The 20,675-nt window shown below is 44.3% G+C and overlaps 1 protein-coding gene across 5 annotated transcripts; it reads left to right on the forward strand.

The window, feature by feature from the left end:
• Positions 1-244: 244 nt before the first annotated feature.
• LOC115203529 (kinesin-like protein KIF23) lies at positions 245-18,754 on the forward strand. Of its 5 annotated transcripts, XM_029768295.1 has the most exons (24): positions 245-464; positions 3,993-4,059; positions 4,186-4,314; positions 4,836-4,941; positions 5,051-5,187; positions 5,480-5,598; positions 5,845-6,015; positions 6,238-6,279; positions 6,883-6,995; positions 7,081-7,202; positions 7,723-7,825; positions 8,657-8,736; positions 8,850-8,969; positions 9,187-9,349; positions 9,531-9,692; positions 10,107-10,273; positions 10,440-10,613; positions 10,937-11,152; positions 12,739-12,993; positions 15,959-16,195; positions 17,369-17,457; positions 17,780-17,858; positions 17,999-18,051; positions 18,172-18,754. In XM_029768295.1, the coding sequence occupies exons 1-24, from the start codon at positions 451-453 to the stop codon at positions 18,182-18,184; spliced, it is 2,931 nt and encodes a 976-aa protein (XP_029624155.1). In that variant the 5' UTR covers positions 245-450; the 3' UTR covers positions 18,185-18,754. The 5 variants fall into 5 exon arrangements, with proteins under 5 accessions (XP_029624155.1, XP_029624156.1, XP_029624157.1 ...); XM_029768296.1 differs by lacking the exon at positions 6,238-6,279 and having other exon boundaries at positions 246-464; XM_029768297.1 differs by lacking the exon at positions 12,739-12,993 and having other exon boundaries at positions 247-464.
• Positions 18,755-20,675: the final 1,921 nt, after the last annotated feature.

Genomic DNA, 20,675 nt, shown 5'->3' on the forward strand with positions numbered 1-20,675 from the left:
AACAAAAACATCCTGTGAATGCAACACAAGAACTAGGCCTACAGCAAACTCCAAACACGGTTTTCTCATTGTAGTACATTTGAAGAAGAGCCTTTAGCTCACTTTCTCTTATTTCATTAACCACATGTAGGCTAGAGGATCACTTTGGATTTTATCATAAGCACAATATTCTTAAAATAGACATTGTACACAATATTTTTTTATTGAATGATTATTGAAGACATGGTTAGTTTTATTCCCAACAAATGATTATGCAGATGTAGATAAGAAGGTTATTTGGGGCAACACAAATGTGGGGGCGGGGCTTCCTTCACATACGGATGAAGCTGTCTGCGTTTTTACTGGCTCAAAACCACCAACACCTACGTGACGTCACACGAGAGGGAATTTTCAAAAACTGAAGAAGCTCACCGAACTTAAGGGGAAAGATAAACAAAGGCAACATAAAAAATGCAAAGACCTGCGTAAGTACAATACTGTACTATTATGTAAAGTTTTCATTAGTTAAAAATGGTGGTTATATTCGTAAGCAGTTTAATAACGATAGCGAACAAGGTAGCTAGCATTCTAGCTAACTAAACTAGCTAGACCGGCAGATAACCTTGATTGATAGATATCACGCGAACTGTGGCTAGCTAGCTAAGTATCATGTCGAATGTAATGTTTGCCAGCTTAGCAAGTTACTCCAACATAATGCATAGACGTTAGCCAACACAATAAATTGAGACGCCAGTTTGCGCTGTTGACTTGAACATGTACACTTTTCTGAAGGGTGGGCTGATTTTGTAGCCAGCAGATCCGACCCGCTTGCTTACAGCTGCACCAGGGTCTGACAGGCTAACTGTGTAGCTTAAGGCAGAAGGAACCACTGCAAGATATATCGGAAAGGTACCTCAATGCAGGAATGAAGAAATACCTTGTACTCCGAATTGTCCCATTATCCCAATAGTTACACCAATAAGATTGAACAACTGTTAGTTTATAAGTAAACTGCCATCTGTCCTAATGCTAGCTAGTAGTAGCCACATCGGCCATTATGGAATGGCATGTCAAGTTGAACAAGAAAAGGAGTTGATTGGCTGACACTGCCAGTCCAAAATGACTGCTATGACTTCTGCTACCTAACATGAGGACGAAATGGACAGTTTTCCGAGAAACATATGGCGCTGGCTCCATGGTCAATCAAATGTATTTATAAAGCCCTTCTTACATCAGCTGATGTCACAATGTGCTGTACAGAAACCCAGCCTAAAACCCCAAACAGCAAGCAATGCAGGTGTAGAAGCATGGTGGCTAGGAAAAACTCCCTAGAAAGACCGGAACCTAGAGAGGAACCGGGCTATGAGGGGTGGCCAGTCCTCTTCTGGCTGTGCCGGGTGTATATTTTAACAGAACATGGCCAAGATGTTCATAGATGACCATCAGGGTCAAATAATAATAATCACAGTGGCTGTAGAGGGTGCAACAGGTCAGCACCTCAGGAGTAAATGTCAGTTGGCTTTTCATAGCCAATCATTCAGAGTATCTGCACATCTATCACTCCAGTGTTTAATTGCTAAATTGTAATTACTTTGTCACTATGGCCTATTTATTGCCTTACCTCCCTAATCTTATCTCATTTGCACACACTGTATATAGACTTTTTCTATTGTGTTATTGACTGTACATTTGTTTGTTCCATGTGTAAGTCTGTTTTTTGTCACACTGCTTTGGTCGCAGTTGTTCTCAACCGGCCTACCTGGTTAAATAAAGGTGAAAAAAAATAATCTCTACTGCTCCTGCTGTCTCTAGAGAGTTGATATCAGCAGGTCTGGGACAGGTAGCGCGTCTGGTGAACAGGTCAGGGTTCCATAGCCGCAGGCAGAACAGTTGAAACTGGAGCAGCAGCATGACCAGGTGGACTGGGGACAAATCAAATCAAAGTTTATTTGTCACATGCACCGAATACAACAGGTGTAGACCTTACAGTGAAATGCTTACTTAAAGGCTCTAACCAATAGTGCAAAAAAGGTATTAGGTGAACAATAGGTAAGTAAAGAAATAAAACAAAAAAAGACAGGCTACATACAGACACCGGTTAGTCAGGCTGATTGAGGTAGTATGTACATTATTATGTAGATATGGTTAAAGTGACTATGCATATATGATGAACAGAGAGTAGCAGTAAAGAGGGGCTGGTGGATGGCGGACACAATGCAGATAGCCCGGTTAGCCAATGTGCGGGAGCACTGATTGGTCGGCCCGATTGAGGTAATATGTACATGAATGTATAGTTAAAGTGACTATGCATATATGATAAACAGAGAGTAGCAGCAGCGTAAAAAAGAGGGGTTGGGGGCACACAATGCAAATAGTCCGGGTAGCCATTTGATTACCTTTTCAGGAGTCTTATGGCTTGGGGGGTAAAAACTGTTGAAGCCTTTTTGTCCTAGACTTGGCACTCCGGTACCGCTTGCCATGCGGTAGTAGAGAGAACAGTCATTGACTGGGGTGGCTGGGGTCTTTGACAATTTTTAGGGCCTTCCTCAGACACCGCCTGGTGTAGAGGTCCTGGATGGCAGGCAGCTTAGCCCCAGTGATGTACTGGGCCGTACGCACTACCCTCTGTAGTGCCTTGCGGTCAGAGGCCGAGCAAGTGCCGTACCAGGAGGTGATGCAACCACTCAGGATGCTCTCGATGTTGCACCTGTAGAACCTTTTGAGGATCTCAGGACCCATGCCAAATCTTTTTAGTTTCCTAAGAGGGAATAGGCTTTGTCGTGCCCTCTTCACGACTGTCTTTGTGTGTTTGGACCATTCTAGTTTGTTGATGTGGATGCCAAGGAACTTGAAGCTCTCAACCTGCTCCACTACAGCCCCATCGATGAGAAATGGGGGTGTGCTCGGTCCTCCTTTTCCTGTAGTCCACAATCATCTCCTTAGTCTTGGTTACGTTGAGGGATAGGTTGTTATTCTGGCACCACCCGGCCAGGCCTCTGACAGCAAGGAGTCATCAGGCCAGGTAGTCCTGAGGCATGGTCCTAGGGCTCAGGTCCTCCGAGAGAGGATTAGAGAGAGCACACTTAAATTCAGACAGGAGAAATACTCCAGATATAATAGACTGACCCTAGCCCCCCGACACATAAACTATTGCAGGATAAATACGGGAGGCTGAGACCGGAGGGGTCGGGAGACACTGTGGCCCCGTCCGACGATACCCCCGGGCTGGGCCAAACAGGCAGGATATAACCCCACCCACTTTGCCAAAGCACAGCCCCCACACCACTAGGGTTTGAGGCAGAGAATCCCAGTGGAGAGAGGGGAACCGGCCAGACAGAGACAGCGTTTGTTGCACCAGTGCTTTTCTGTTCACCTTCACTCCTGGGCTAGACTACACTCAATCATAGGACCTACTGAAGAGATGAGTCTTCAATAACGACTTAATAAAGGTTGAGACCGAGTCTGCGTCTCTCACATGGATAGGCAGACCATTCCATCAAAATGGAGCTCTATAGGAGGAAGCCCTGCCTCCAGCTGTTTGTTTTGATATTCTAGGGACAGTAAGGAGGCCTGCGTCTTGTGACCGTAGCGTACGCGTAGGTGTGTATGGCAGGACCAAATCGGAAAGGTAGGTAGGAGCAAGCCCATGTAATGCTTTGTAGGTTAGCAGTAAAACCTTTAAATCAGCCCTTGCCTTGACAGGTAGCCAGTCTAGAGAGGCTAGCACTGGAGTAATATGATCACGTTTTCTGGTTCTAGTCAAGATTCTAGCAGCTGTGTTTAGCACTAACTGAAGTCTTAATCTACACAGGAAGCCTGTCTGACCCAAGTGCAGCTGTAAGCAAGCGGGTCGGATCTGCTGTCTTCTGTATTTGTAGCTAACTATGTGTTAGTTATGCTAGCAATGTCTTGCTGCAGTGTTTTATTTTTTTTCAGCCACTTTCTCCAAGTCCATTACTGTGTAAATGTACTGTAGCTACTCAACCTCTAAATGCCCCTCATTCATTTCACAGAAAGGGCAAAACTCCACGGAGGCCAGCCCTGAAGAAAACATCCCACACACAAAAAGACCCAGTTGGTGTAAGTTGGTCACTGTCAGCTGTCACCTCAATTAATAGTTACTAAAAGCAAGTTGATAATGACAAAATAATCTGTAAGTAGCTAGTGAATAACACGCCTTACAGTATGGTGATTTGCTGTGTGCAGGTGTACTGCCGTATCCGCCCTTTAGGAGCTACAGATGAGGAGTGTTGTATTGAAATGATCAGCAGCACCACCATTCAGCTGCATGCTCCTGATGGCATCAAAGCCAACCGCAATGGGGAATACAAAGAGGTACAGGTGTAACACAGCTAACTACATTACATGTCTCTCTCTCGCTCCATGATGCATCTTCCTGTGTCATCTCATAATGAACGTGTTCTTTCACAGACCGTCTCTCTCTGATGTCATCTCATAATGAACGTGTTCTTTCACAGACCGTCTCTCTCTGATGTCATCTCATAATGAACGTGTTCTTTCACAGACCGTCTCTCTCTGATGTCATCTCATAATGAACGTGTTCTTTCACAGACCGTCTCTCTCTGATGTCATCTCATAATGAACGTGTTCTTTCACAGACCGTCTCTCTCTGATGTCATCTCATAATGAACGTGTTCTTTCACAGACCGTCTCTCTATGATGTCATCTCATAATGAACGTGTTCTTTCACAGACCGTCTCTCTGATGTCATCTCATAATGAACGTGTTCTTTCACAGACCGTCTCTCTCTATGATGTCATCTCATAATGAACGTGTTCTTTCACAGACCGTCTCTCTCTATGATGTCATCTCATAATGAACGTGTTCTTTCACAGACTCAGTACTCCTTCAAAAAAGTGTTTGGGATCCAAACCTCCCAAATAGAGTTGTTTGAGGATGTTGCCAAACCACTTGTGGATGACCTCATTCACTGCAAGAATGGTAAGTGACCGAAACTGCTCGTTTATTTTTAATAACGCATACGTTTTTACAATATTCGGTTTCGACAGGGTGTTGAGCGGCGATTTTTGTTTTTCTTTGCTGTCCATAGGATTGCTTTTCACTTATGGCGTCACAGGCAGTGGAAAGACGTTTACCATGACAGGCTCTCCTGGAGAAGGTGGTCTCCTCCCCCGCTCTCTGGACATGCTATTCAACAGCATCGGTCCATTACAGGCCAAGAGATTTGTAAGACTTATTTTACGTCATATCTCTGGGTGTAAACTCTGTTCCTACAGGGCATCATTGTATGCTTTTGTCCTTGTCTTTTCATCAGAGATTTATACATTGAACTGGATGTGTTGGTACACTAGCCAATCAAGTGCTTGTGAGAGACTTAACTTTGAGTTGGCCATTTTATTCAACAGCTAATATGTGCAAAAAAGCCAATATTATTTTACTATTTGAATTTCAGGTTCTCCAAATGTTACATTTAGTGCTAAACCCTATACGTCTAGCTTTCAAATGTTCAATCTTGTAGGTGTTTAGGACCGACGACAAGAATGGCATGGAGATCCAAGGTCAGGTGGACGCTCTCCTGGAGAGACAGAAGAGAGAATCAAATCAACAGTCCACAGTGCCCAAAACACCGTCCTCAAAGTATGCCTGGGTTTTAGAAGCCAAACATGTTTCGTGCACATATTTGTGATCATCCTCAGATGTAAATAGATGCTAGGTTATTGACATCTTTCATGCATTGATTTGAGTGTTTCAGAGACTATTTGGATGACATAAAGACAACCTGTTGAAATGATATTGGAAATGGCAAAAAAAAAAGACCATTTCACTTTCTTGATTGTTGAAGCTGGTTTGAGACTGAGGTTTTGTGTTGGTTCTGTCCTTCAGGCAAAAACCTGACCCAGAGTTCGCAGACATGATCAGTCCAGAGGAGGCTTGCAAATGTGAGGGAGTTGACGAGGACAGCTGTTACAGTGTGTTTGTGTCCTACATAGAAATATACAATAACTACATCTACGATCTGCTGGAAGAAGCTCCAATAGACCCCATACGACACAAGTAAGTCCAGGCTTTGTTGTGCTACCAGTAGTTATGTATTTTTGTGTAATTTAATTAGAAAGATATGTTAAGGGAGACCAGTAAATCATTCTGCAAGACTGGTCCTACCGCATGTCTTTCCTGTCATTTGTATCTTCTACAGTTAATTTTAGTGTGAAGAATGCACCAGTCAATGTAAGATGTATTGTAGGTTAGAGATGTGAAATGTTTTGTCTTTGTTAGGCGACCCGGTGGAGACACACCTCTGCGGATCCCTGAGTTGATGTACGTGGTTAGTTTATAACTAGCCTGGGACCACACTGATCAACTAGCTGTTTCATAGAAGCAGTTTCATATATCTGGTCCCAGGATAAGTGTATACAGTTTAAAAGTATAAAACATGGCAGAATTATCTAGCCATCATCCCTCCACTACATCCCCTTCCAATCTAGAACCCTGCATATAATACATATGGTACCATCATCCGTCCACTACATCCCCTCCCAATCTAGAACCCTGCATATAATATGAGTGGTATGTAGTGTTATTATATAGTGTATATACATTTAAACATGTAGTATTACCTTTTGGAGTAACTATTTGCTTTTATTCCTCTGTCTCTGGTTGCCTTTGTAGAGGCAGTGCTTTTAACCTCTGCTGATTATCATGAGATTGGTGTAAACACATCCTTGAATGGCTGTGGTGAAACTGATCTGTGCTGCGGCTGGGAAGCTTGACATAATGCATGTCTTTTACCCGTTGACTGTTTTGAACAGTCATAACTGTTGTTTTAACATATTCATGTTGACTTTTTGCTAGTGGTTAGTCTAGTTTATTTGTTGTAGGCTGTGTGGTGGTTAACCGTATTGTTGCTCTCCACGGTTGCAGACCGCCTCAATCAAAGATTTTACGTGAGGACCAGAACCACAACATGTATGTGTCAGGATGCACAGAGGTCGAGGTGAAGTCCACAGAGGAAGCCTTCCAAGTGTTTTGGCGGGGTGAGTGGGATTTTAGTCATTCTTTTGAAGGAAAAATCTTTTTTCCCTCTGATTGTATTAGTCTACAGTATTTGCTTTTGTCCAGGTCAAAAGAAAAGGAGGATTGCCGATACTCAGCTGAATCGCGAGTCCAGTCGCTCTCACAGTGTGTTTATTGTCAAACTTGCACAAGCTCCGCTCGATGCAGATGGAGACCACATTCTACAGGTGACTTTGAACTTTGCATCTTTATATCTTGTCGATACAGTTCTTCATATAGAAGTGAAGCCAAAATCCACTACCTTGTCCCAGGGATGGAACAAGGATTTTGGGCACTGGCCAGCCAGGCTAGTACACCACCCTTTTTTAGTAGCCAGGGTCTAATATATGTGCCATGCGATATCTGAAAATACAAAATGTCACTAGCCAGGAGGCTAGTTGGGAAAATGTTCTACCAGCCCAGTGTGACCCGTACTAGCCTGGGCCCGGTGGGCTGGCATACTCTCTATCCCTGCCTTGACCTAATCTTAAGATAACAAACTCAAACATCCTTTAATTACTATGTGAACTAGCACAATGCATATCTGCTGCTCCTTCACTAGTAGAAGCTGTGTTAGCTCATGTATGTTTCACTAGAAGACCCAATACAGAGCAGGCATGCTAACAGCTATCACTGGACCACGTGGACTTCAACCAGTGCTAGCTCTGATAGCCTAGTCTCTGATAGCCTAGCCTGGCTGTGTTACAGGACAAGAACCAGGTGACTGTTAGCCAGCTGTGTCTGGTGGACCTGGCAGGGAGTGAACGCACCAGCAGGACTAAAGCAGAGGGCAGCCGCCTCCGGGAAGCAGGTGAGCTGACAACCTGGGACCCATAGAAAATATTTTACTTTTCTGTTTGTCTAACAGCACCACTGACCTAGCCTGGGGACCAGTCTGTTTAGCTAACATTCTGTTTGTCTAACAGTACCACTGACCTAGCCTGGGGACCAGTCTGTTTAGCTAACATTCTGTTTGTCTAACAGCACCACTGACCTAGCCTGGGGACCAGTCTGTTTAGCTAACATTCTGTTTGTCTAACAGCACCACTGACCTAGCCTGGGGACCAGTCTTTTTAGCTAACATTCTATTTGTCTAACAGCACCACTGACCTAGCCTGGGGACCAGTCTGTTTAGCTAACATTCTATTTGTCTAACAGCACCACTGACCTAGCCTGGGGACCAGTCTGTTTAGCTAACATTCTGTTTGTCTAACAGCACCACTGACCTAGCCTGGGGACCAGTCTGTTTAGCTAACATTCTATTTGTCTAACAGCACCACTGACCTAGCCTGGGGACCAGTCTGTTTAGCTAACATTCTATTTGTCTAACAGCACCACTGACCTAGCCTGGGGACCAGTCTGTTTAGCTAACATTCTGTTTGTCTAACAGGACCACTGACCTAGCCTGGGGACCAGTCTGTTTAGCTAACATTCTGTTTGTCTAACAGCACCACTGACCTAGCCTGGGGACCAGTCTGTTTAGCTAACATTTCACTCCTTGTGCTCGATGTCATATACCACATGTTAAGCATGACAGGAGTGGAATCATGGCTAAACAGACTGGTACCCAGACTAGTACTGACCTACTGACAGCTTCACAACATGCACCCATCTTTACCTGGCATCTCCACTCTTTCCCCAGGCAACATCAACCAGTCCCTGATGACGTTACGCACCTGTATAGAAGTCCTCAGAGAGAACCAGATGTGTGGAACAAACCGGGTTGGTCACTTTGAATGAATCTCTGTGTACTTGATAAAACTGTAGACCAGATGAGTCAAGCTCTGATATTATGTCATAAAGTAACACAATGATACTGTGTGTTTTTGTTTCAGATGGTTCCTTACAGAGACTCTAAAGTCACTCATCTGTTCAAGAACTATTTTGACGGTGAAGGGAAAGTCCGCATGGTTGTGTGTGTCAACCCTAAAGCCGACGACTATGAAGAAACCATGGTAAAGGATCTGAGTTAGATCCCAATAACAGCCCTAAGAAACCATGGTAACTGATCTGAGTTAGATCCCAATAACAGCCCTAAGAAACCATGGTAACTGATCTGAGTTAGATCCCAATAACAGCCCTAAGAAACCATGGTAACTGATCTGAGTTAGATCCCAATAACAGCCCTAAGAAACATCAACAAGATGTAACCGTGTGTGTGTGTTCCTTCAGTTGGTCATGCGCTTTGCGGAGTTGACCCAGGAGGTTGAGGTGGCGCGGCCGGTGGACAGGCCCATTTGCAGCCTGGCGGCGGGGCGGAGACACCGGAACCAGGCCTTCAGAGATGAGTTGTCACGACGCCAGGAGGAGCGCCCTGGGGGACCAAACAACGCTGGTATGTACACACATAATGAGAGTTTATTTTTTTATAGTTAGCTACAAAGCAGGAGGGCTTTCACATCTCATTTTAAATCATCTGATTGTACATGGGTGATGTTAGAACCGTCCAATGTGACCACCACCTCAGGCAGCACTAATGTTAAGTCAAGTTAATCTGTTCTCCACTGATCTTTCAGAGGATGGCTCGGTGCTGAACCAGCTCCTGGACAGCCTGCCGGCCCTGCCTGCCTGTGAGTTGGTGGATCCCACCGATGAGCAGATCCTGCCCCGCCTCATAGAGGTGCTGGAGAGAAGGCACCGCATCCGCCAGATGATCACTGAGCAGTACACCAGAACTGGTACGGACCAGGCCACTATAGACCTAATGAAGGGTATTTTGTCAGTACAGGACCCATTTTATTTATTTTAAATGTATGTACTGTAGTTCTGTTGTTGTCTGTTAATGTTCTGTCTTATGTCATGTTCTGTGTTGACTCCAGGAAGAGTAGCTGCTGCTTTAGCAACATCTTAAGGGGATCCTAATAAAATACTACAGGCTTTAGAGCTGTACATTTAGTCTAGCTTTTGAAATGTCAGACTTCCTCTATTTAAATTCATCATTGTCTTTTGATTATCTGGCTTTTCTTAGGGCATGTTTTGCTATACGTAAATGTTTAGTTAGTATAAACATATTGTCTACCTTTAGTGGACAAGAGTAAAGTTAAATTTGTACCAATGGATTCATTTCCATTCCTTTTCCCCCTTTCCAACAGCCAACACGCTGAAATCGATGCTCCAGGAGTTTGATGGCCACCTGATGGCCAAGGAGAACTTCATCCATGAACAGCGGGGTAAACTAGGGGAGAAGGACAAGATCATGTTCAACCAGAAGAATGAGATGGATCGGCTGGAGAAGAAATCCAAAATGCTGGAATACAAGGTGAAGTCTAAGTCCTCCATCTCTCTCCCCCTCCCCCGCCTTGTTCTCCCCTCCCTTTGCCTCGTTCTCCATCTCCTGTCCTCAGCTGCATTTTTATATCACTGAAACCCATGCATTCGTACACCCCTGAACTTTTTACATGCCTTTTATGCCCCCCCCCCCTCAGATTGACATTCTTCAGAAGACCACCAATATCTATGAGGGGGACAAGCGGTCGCTGCAGCAGGAGCTGGAGAGCCGTGAGCAGAGGCTGCAGCGGGAGCTGTCGGAGAGGAAGCGCATGGAGGCACGCATGCAGGGCATGGTGTCTGACACCAAACACCAGTGGGAGAAGGAGTGTGTAAGTGAAGTGTTACCCTCCTCCCCTCAGCCCGCCCTCCCTCCCTCCCCTCAGCCCACCCTCCCTCCCCTCAGCCCGCCCTCCCTCCCTCCCCTCAGCCCACCCTCCCTCCCCTCAGCCCGCCCTCCCCCATTGTGAGGGGGGGTCACTCAGCTGCTAACTAACCCCAGACTGTGAGGGGGGGGTCACTCAGCTGCTAACTAACCCCAGACTGTGGGTCATAAACATAGTTGACGGTAGGTGTGGTGGTTATTGTAGTTCAGTGCTACTTACATTTTGTTGAAGTTGTGTAGTTAACATTGGTCTTCCTCTTGCTACCTCAGGAGCGTCGTGTGAACGCCAAGCAGCTGGAGATGCAGAACAAGCTGTGGGTGAAGGATGAGAAGCTGAAGCAGCTGAAGGCCATCGTATCAGAGAGCAACAGCAGCGCCACCTCAGAGCAGCAGCGTCCCCCACCACCCCCAGACAAGCCCCAGAGGGCCTCCCGGGAGAAGGACCAGCCTCGCGCCCCTGAGAAGAGATCTCGCTCGCCACTGCCCGTGAGTTGTTACACCCTGTCACTGCCTCTCTTTCTCCATCTCTCCCTCGCTCTCTTTCTTGATCCATCTATCGCTCCATCTATAAATGATTGTGATTTGACGTTATTGTAATAGATATTGACTGTGGAACTAGTCTAATGTTGATGGACCGTTGTGTTGCATGGTGGGTTAAAGGTGTATGAGTCTGTCTACTAAGCAGGTGCTGTGTCATTAGACCACATGTACTATTACTCTGCTGTCTCACCGTTACTGGCCCCCTGCATGTAGTGTCTCTGTTTCACTCTGCTGTCTGACCGTTACTGGCCCCCTGCATGTAGTGTCTCTGTTTCACTCTGCTGTCTGACTGTTACTGGCCCCCTGCATGTAGTGTCTCTGTTTCACTCTGCTGTCTCACCGTTACTGGCCCCCTGCATGTAGTGTCTCTGTTTCACTCTGCTGTCTCACCGTTACTGGCCCCCTGCATGTAGTGTCTCTGTTTCACTCTGCTGTCTCACCGTTACTGGCCCCCTGCATGTAGTGTCTCTGTTTCACTCTGCTGTCTCACCGTTACTGGCCCCCTGCATGTAGTGTCTCTGTTTCACTCTGCTGTCTGACTGTTACTGGCCCCCTGCATGTAGTGTCTCTGTTTCACTCTGCTGTCTGACTGTTACTGGCCCCCTGCATGTAGTGTCTCTGTTTCACTCTGCTGTCTGACTGTTACTGGCCCCCTGCATGTAGTGTCTCTGTTTCACTCTGCTGTCTGACCGTTACTGGCCCCCTGCATGTAGTGTCTCTGTTTCACTCTGCTGTCTGACCGTTACTGGCCCCCTGTATGTAGTGTCTCTGTTTCACTCTGCTGTCTGACCGTTACTGGCCACCTGCATGTAGTGTCTCTGTTTCACTCTGCTGTCTGACCGTTACTGGCCCCCTGCATGTAGTGTCTGTTTCACTCTGCTGTCTCGCCGTTACTGGCCCCCTGCATGTAGTGTCTCTGTTTCACTCTGCTGTCTGACCGTTACTGGCCCCCTGCATGTAGTGTCTCTGTTTCACTCTGCTGTCTGACCGTTACTGGCCCCCTGCATGTAGTGTCTCTGTTTCACTCTGCTGTCTGACCGTTACTGGCCCCCTGCATGTAGTGTCTCTGTTTCACTCTGCTGTCTGACCGTTACTGGCCCCCTGCATGTAGTGTCTCTGTTTCACTCTGCTGTCTCACCGTTACTGGCCCCCTGCATGTAGTGTCTCTGTTTCACTCTGCTGTCTGACCGTTACTGGCCACCTGCATGTAGTGTCTCTGTTTCACTCTGCTGTCTGACCGTTACTGGCCCCCTGCATGTAGTGTCTCTGTTTCACTCTGCTGTCTCACCGTTACTGGCCCCCTGCATGTAGTGTCTCTGTTTCACTCTGCGGACATTTGTGACATTACAGTGTTCAGATAGAAACTTGTATGCTGTAGAATAGATATGATTGTCTGTCATGTACCCGAATAGGGCATCGTGTTGGTTCTATTTGTTACAATGTTACCTACAACATTGTGAATACACTGTTGTAGATGCCATGCTACAGACTTCATATAATACTCCCAGACTCCCTCCTGCTACCACCACCAGGTCAGCACAGCTCAGTGCCACCCCCTTCCACCCTCCTCCTCCGCTGGTAGTCTTTCAGTAGCCTCCGTCATCTCTGAGTGGGAGCAGAGGTTCCCCATAGGTAGGGACCCCCCCGGGACACCCGGATCGTACGGAAGAACGACCCCATACGGAAGCAGCAGTGTGGGCCGCAGGAGAGGCCAGCGATGGGCCCCTGAGACAGAGGCCCCGGGCCCCAGCCACACATATGGGCTAGACCTAGATTCAAGTTCAAGGGTTAGTGTGTGTTAGAATTTCACCCTAAGGGACTGGTTTCCCAGACAAAGATTAGCATAGTCCTGCTTTTGGCTTCATCTGTGTCTTGGAAATCAGGAGGTGAACTTTAAGTAGCTGGATCTGCCATGCTTGTAGACCCGGATAGAACTGCACCCTAGACCCGGATAGAACTGTAGCTGCTTGGTTTGTATACTTACCTACTGTACATGTGCTAGCTATTAGGACCAGGCTGATACCAGTATCGATACTCGTTAGTGTCATGGCAAGAAAACAAAACACAAAGTGGATTTAACTTGTGGAAAACAGCCCTTTTGTTGAAACAAACATCACTATGTTGTCTTCCAGAGTCATGTTCCAAGCTAAAACACAGTATTTACCATATAACAGGTTTTAAAGGGCCCAAGAGTTTGCTCTGTTTCGTGTTTTCATTTTTGCCATGGAAACAAAAAATTGTGACGCTGGTATCACAGTAGTTTGATCTGCTATGCTTGTAGTCCTGTAGGCTTTAATCTGTGTGTTCATATGTGTGTAGATGTACCGTAGCTAGTTCTGCTATGCTTGTAGTCCTGTAGGCTTTAATCTGTGTGTTCGTATGTGTGTAGATGTACCGTAGCTAGTTCTGCTATGCTTGTAGACCCTTAAACAATCATCCTGCAGAATTGCATCAATAGCTGCTTGATATGTGTTTGGTTGTCTGTAATGGCCACCACAGGACTGATAACCAGGGTGTCCTCATCACATTTATCATCACCATTATCCTCCCATTTTATGTTACATTGTCCGCTAGTGTAGGCTGTATTACGTACAGTAAGTAACATTTTTCAGCACTTTCACATATACAATATTCACATCTCCTCAGACTTTTTGTGTACCCCAGGAAGAGTAGCTGCTTCAGCAACCGCTAGTGGGGATCCTAATAAACTACCAAGTACTAATAATACTCTTATGAAACAATCCATTCATCAATTCATAATGCTATAGATTGCTGCTGTAAAACTCATATCTAACCTGGTTTCAATCATAATGTTGGCAGCTGATGTGTGTATATACAGTGGCAAGAGAAAGTGTGTGAAATACCTGGATTTCTGCCTAAATTGGTCTTACGAATGTATCTGATCTTCATCTCGGTTACAACAATATACACAGTCTGCTTAAACTTATAACACAAACAATTATACTTTTCATTGATCACACTGTAAACATTCACAGTGCAGGGTGGGAAAAGTATGTGATCCCTTGGATTTAATAACAGGTTGACACTCATTTGGCAGCAATAACCTCAATCAAACGTTTTCTGTAGTCGGATCAGACCTGCACAACGGTCTGGAGGAATTTTGAAACATTCCTCTTTTACAAAACTGTTTCAGTTCAGAAATATTCCTGGGATGTTGGGTATGAACTGCTCTCTTGAGGTCATGCCACAGCATCTCAATCAGGTTGAGGTCAGGACTCTGACTGGGCCACTCCAGAAGGCGTATTTTCTTCTGAAGTCCTTCTGCTGTTGATTTACTTCTGTGTTTTGGGTTGTTGTCCTGTTGCATCACCCAACTTCTGTTGAGCTTCAATTGGCAGACAGCCTAACATTCTCCTGCAAAATGTCTTGATAACTTGGGAATTCATTTTTCCGTCTGATAGCAAGCTGTCCAGGCCCTGAGGCAGCAAAGCAGCCCCAAACCATGATGCTCCCTCCACCATACTTTACAGTTGGGTTGAGGGTTTCATGTTGGTGTGCTGTGCATTTTTTTTTTTTCTACACACGTAGTGTTGTGTGTTCCTTCCAAGCAACTTTAGTTTCATCTGTCCACAGAGTATTTTGCCAGTAGCGCTGTGGAACATCCAGGTACTCTTTTGCGAACGTCAGACATTCAGCAATGCTTTTTGGATAGCAGTGGCTTCTTCCATGGTGTCCTCCCATGAACACCATTCTTGTTTTAGTGTTTTACGTATCCTAGACTCGTCGGCTGTTAGCATGTTCCAGAGATTTCTGTTAGTCTTTAGCTGACACTCTAGGATTCTTATTAACCTCATTGAGTATTCTGAGCTGTGCTCTTGCAGTCATCTTTGCAGGACTGCCACTCCTAAGGAGAGTATTCACACTGCTGAACTTTCTCCATTTATAGACAATTTGTTTTACTGTGGACTGATGAACATCAAGGCTTTTAGATACTTTTGTAACCCTTTCCAGCTTTATGCAAGTCAACAATTCTTAATCTTAGGTCTTCTGAGCTCTCTTTTGTTCGAGGCATGGTTCACATCAGGCAATGCCTCTTCTGAATAGCAAACTCACGTTTTGTGAGTTTCTTTTTTTTTTATATGGCAAGGCAGCTCTAACCAATGTCATTGATTGGACTCCAGGTTAGCTGCCTCCAATTAGCTTTTGGAGAAGTCATTAGCCTAGGGGTTCACATACTTTTTCCAACCTACACTGAATGTTTAAATGATGTATTCAATATAGACAAGGAAAAATACAGTAATTTGTTATTAGTTTAAGCACACTGTCTATTGTTGTGACTTAGATGAAGATCAGATCAAATTTGACAACCAATTAATGCAGAAATCCAGGTAATTCCAAGGGGTTCACCTACTTTTTCTTGCCACTGTATATTGACTTACAGTATACGTGTCATTGGTCTTCCATTAGCCTAGCTTACAGGAAGGGTTTTTAGAAAATGATCTTCATCATATCCGATTCATTTGAACCTCCAGAGCATAGAGGATTGTCCAATTATACCTGTTAACCATAACACCTCAAACTATACTGTGTATAAACCATGGGCTTTGTTTTGCCAGCCCACTTTACCCACAGTAAGGCCTGTGTTTTGCCAGCCCACTCTACCCACACTAATGCCTGCCGCCGGTCCGCAGTAGACGCTGCTACTACTAACCCAATGGCCCTTAACACCACAACTGTCAATAATTCCCTGATTTTTGTCTTTTCCTCACTGTTTTAAATGGGACCCACCAGACCACAGGGACACCGATTCGCCTGCACCACAGACGCTCACACTCAGCGGGTGGGGAGCGATGGGTAGATCACAAACCACTCTCTAATTTGGATTTAGACACGGTCATGCAGCCAATCATACCCAATGCAATCAAGGTGTCAGCGGCCAACGAGAAAGCTCTGTCTAAATGCCACAAGTATGTTCTCACGCATCAGGAGCTTGCCTCCGATGGGGAGATTCAGACCAAACTGATCAAGGTAAAAAAGAAAGAGGGGGAAGAAATTCCTCAATTGGTGTCTTTCTTGTTTCTGTCTTATATTTTAGACTTTTTCACCTTTTTGGGTTTGAATCTTTCCGACTACTATAGAATATTGCTACCTGAGCAATGAGTAGTAGTAGTAGCAGTAATAATAGAGATTTGTACTGCTACAACCATGGAAAGTGTTCAGAACCCTTGACTTTTTCCACATTTTGTTACGTTACAACCTTATTCAAACACAGATTATATAGTTTTTTTCTCTCATCAATCTAGACACAATACCCCATAATGGATACATTTACATAAGTATTCAGACCCTTTACTCAGTACTTTGTACCTTTTTGGAAGCGATTTACACCCTCGTCTTCTTGGGTATGACACTACAAACATCCCCACAGCATGATGCTGCCGCCACCATGCTTCACCGTAGGGATGGTGCCAGGTTTCCTCCAGACCTGACGCTTGGAATTCAGGCCAAAGAGTTCAATCTTGGTTTCATAAGAGCAGAGAATCTTGTTTCTCATGGTCTGAGAGTCCTTTAGGTGCCTTTTGGCAAACTCCAAGCGGGCTGTCTTATGCCTTCTCCTGAGGAGTGGCTTCCGTCTGGCCACTCTACCATAAAGGTCTGATTGGTGGAGTGCTGCAGAGATGGTTGTTCTTCTGGAAGGTTCTCCCATCTCCTCAGAGGAACTCTGGAGCTCTGTCAGTGACCATCAGGTTCTTGGTCACCTCCTTGACAAAGGCTCTTCACCCCCGATTGCTCAGTTGGAATCTTAGTGGTTCCAAACTTCACGTGTGTGTGTGTGTGTGTGTGTGTGTGTGTGCCTTTCCAAATCATGTCCAATCAATTGAATTTACAACAGGTGGACCCCAATCAAGTTGTAGAAACATCTCAAGGATGATCAATGGAAACAGGATGCACCTGAGCTCAATTTCGAGTCTCGTGGCAAAGGGTCTGAATACTTATTTAAAATTTAATAAAAACTTCTTTGTCGTTATGGGGTATTATGTATAGATTTAGTTAAAAAAGGCTGTGGAAAAAGTCGTGAGGTCTGAATACTTTCCGAATGCACTGCACCTGATTTACCTGTGAAGAGGAATGCATTTGTATCCCTCACTTTGAGTCTTTCTGCGTGGTACATCTCTTAATCTGATAGTTGTCTATCTTCAGGGAGACGTGTTCAGAACGAGAGGTGGAGGACAAGCCGTGCAGTTCACAGACATCGAAACGCTTAGACAGGAATGCCCAACTGCTTCAAGGTATGCCCATTGGCCAACCTATCAGTTATTATGCAGACACTTTGCCAGATAGTGCGTTGTGTTTAGCGTTGCAAAATTCGGATAACTTTCCCAACATTTCTAGGTTTCCAGAAATCCTGTTTGCAGGATTACATATTTTATGCTTATTTCCAGGAATATTCCAAGTGGTGTTTCTGGAAACCTTTTGCAACCCTATCAGAAATCATCTTCTGTTGAGATGAGGACATTAACTCACTGTCTCATCTTCTTGAAATAAATGTTGGCTATGTTTTTAGTGTAAGTCATTCAGAGACCTGATGTGAATATTTTCTGTTCCATGAAGTCGTAAGAGGAGGTCATCGGAAGACGGGCCAGGACAACATGATGGGAACAAGATGGACTGGAACGACAGAGAGAACAGGGTAAGCTGTCCATCACTCATTCACCTAGGCTGAAGTAAAACGGCCATTAGAGTTTTGTAAAGATACCTGCTCATAAAGGTATATAAATCAGCTAGACATTTGGTGTGAGCCAGGGTATAAAATATGTTTTCTCCCAACAGGCACCAGTGGCAAGCACAAGCTCGGGTCTTGGTCTCCAGATTGGCTATCAGAAGTGAGCATTTATATCACATTCCAGTAGGGATTTTGACTGACAACATTGCATGTTTTCATAGTATTGACTAATCAACTGCTGTTGACAAATTCCACTTCTTTTCTCCATCCCTTCTTTCAGACGCAGAAAGTAGGAACTGGACAGATCATCTTTGTCTATGCTGGATGTGTCTTGTGCATTGGACTAGTGAACTTACCTTCACTTTAAACTATGCATCTTTTTTTTAAAGTCAAACTTTTTATAGAACTGTTTTTCTAGACAAGTGATGATCAAGACCTGAGTTGTATTTAATCATGACCGTAGCTTAAAAGGGAAATTTTTCAATTCGATTTGTATTTGATGATTTAGATAACTTGTAGTTCTCTTATCACATTGTATAGCGTGTCATTGTATAGTTTACCACCTTCACCTGACACTTCCCTTCACTGTGTTTTCACACCCAAAGATTATTTAGATGACAAAATGTAACTTTCTTTTTTTTCTCTCTCTCTCTGTTTCAAGGTACTTGTTTTGTTGTTGTATAGACCTATATTCAGACACATAATCTGCAGAAAATCAATGGCAGAAAGCTGCTAGTTCAACGACCCCAATTATATACTTTACTAAAGCCTGCCGGTCAGTCTCTGACTGCAAATACATGTATTTTTGAAGGAATGTACTATTTAAAAACTGTAAAAAAATAAATCAAGAAATTAGAATCTTATCATCTTTAACCACCTTTTTTATATTACTGTATAACCATGTGAATGGCAGGTCTTGCTTTGGAGGTAGGTGTAGCGCTGCAGGCCCCAAACATAATCAATTGAAACCAGTTGGCATCCAACAAGATTTGGTGTGGCGACATGAGTACCAATCTATCAAATGAATTGTATTACTTTTTTAAGTCAGCAGTAATGTTAGGGGAAACAGTGCTACACTCTACCTAATGTCCTAACCCAACCTTCCCCATCTTAGCAGCACCACTGCCAGACTCCTGTCTGAATAACTGGTGTCCTTATAGTTCACATCCCCTTATATTTGCCCCAGCCAGGCAGCCACAGGCACCAGCCTTTTTTAAATGGGAGTGCTTTAAGACTTTGCTAAGCACACAGTGTGCTGTGCTAAGAAACTGCCATTTTTATGTGGCTGGTGCTGTTTGCTCGACATTCTTTGGTCTGTTGACAGTTGATGAGAAATGTCAAACAGAAGCGCTCACTAGCAAATCTGTATATTTTGTGGGGCCCCTGCTAAAGTCTTGTGCACTGCAGACTCTCTGCTAGTCTCCTGGTCAGGTTACATTCCACCAGCATGATGCGAATGGTCCTGGGCATATTTATTGTATAGGGCTGCTTTTAGGCTGTCAATGGTTTGAAACATCTTTCTTGTGGGAAGAATATACGCAATGAAAGGCAGACAGTTTTTAGATTTTCTTGTTGCCTGATTCCACTTGTCTGTATGCTGAGTCATTTCACTAAGCCTCAGAAGTATTTGTAAACCTGGCCCATCAGATGTTCCATGTGGGCTAGCTGATATGTGTGTATAATTGGAGCCTATCTACATGTTCAAATTCCATCACACAACTAGAACACGTTTAATGTTCATTAATATTTGAAGATACATTTTATACATGTATCTTTCATCTATAATGTTGCATGACTTACTTTAGCCGTATAATGTAATGACTCAAACACACTACTGTTTGCAGCACACCGAGGAGAGCTTTACAGGGAATTCCTGTAATAATCATTACTAACAGCAGGTGGCAGCAGATACCGTACATTTTAAAACAGGGGCCTTTAATATTGGCACTTATTTTGTGACTGGCCATATGGCACTACAGGTTATTCTGACTTGGAGAATTATCTGATGGTAACCATGGTCTGGACAGTGTAGATTGGTTGGTGTTAATGCAAAGGTTTTATCCAGTAGTTCCTCAGACTGCATCCTTACCAGACACATTTGACATGACGCGTATACATGTGTTTCCATGCCAACAAACGGTCACGTGAATATGTAATAATTACCACATGCTTTAACTGGGCATACTAGCTCTCCATTTCCACCTTGTTATATTTTAACTGTGCATACAAGCTCTCCATTTCCACCTTCTTGTTATATTTTAACTGGGCATACTAGCTCTCCATTTCCACCTTCCACTTATATTTTAACTGGGCATACTAGCTCTCCATTTCCACCTTCTTGTTATATTTTAACTGGGCATACTAGCTCTCCATTTCCACCTTGTTATATTTTAACTGGGCATACTAGCTCTCCATTTCCGCCTTCTTGTTATATTTTAACTGGGCATACTAGCTCTCCATTTCCGCCTTCTTGTTATATTTTAACTGGGCATACTAGCTCTCCATTTCCGCCTTCTTGTTATATTTTAACTGGGCATACTAGCTCTCCATTTCCACCTTCTTGTTATATTTTAACTGGGCATACTAGCTCTCCATTTCCACCTTCTTGTTATATTTTAACTGGGCATACTAGCTCTCCATTTCCACCTTCTTGTTATATTTTAACTGGGCATACTAGCTCTCCATTTCCACCTTCTTGTTATATTTTAACTGGGCATACTAGCTCTCCATTTCCACCTTCTTGTTATATTTTAACTGGGCATACTAGCTCTCCATTTCCGCCTT

The sequence above is a fragment of the Salmo trutta genome, chromosome 12 (assembly GCF_901001165.1).
Source record: "Salmo trutta chromosome 12, fSalTru1.1, whole genome shotgun sequence".
NCBI classification, from domain to species: domain Eukaryota; kingdom Metazoa; phylum Chordata; class Actinopteri; order Salmoniformes; family Salmonidae; genus Salmo; species Salmo trutta.

Bases quoted from the DNA above. Each gene is read 5' to 3' on its own strand.
- LOC115203529 (XM_029768295.1), top strand. The intron at 9,350-9,530 runs GTATGTACACAC...CTGATCTTTCAG, and splicing joins TGGGGGACCAAACAACGCTG to AGGATGGCTCGGTGCTGAAC. The intron at 17,458-17,779 runs GTATGCCCATTG...TGTTCCATGAAG, and splicing joins GAATGCCCAACTGCTTCAAG to TCGTAAGAGGAGGTCATCGG.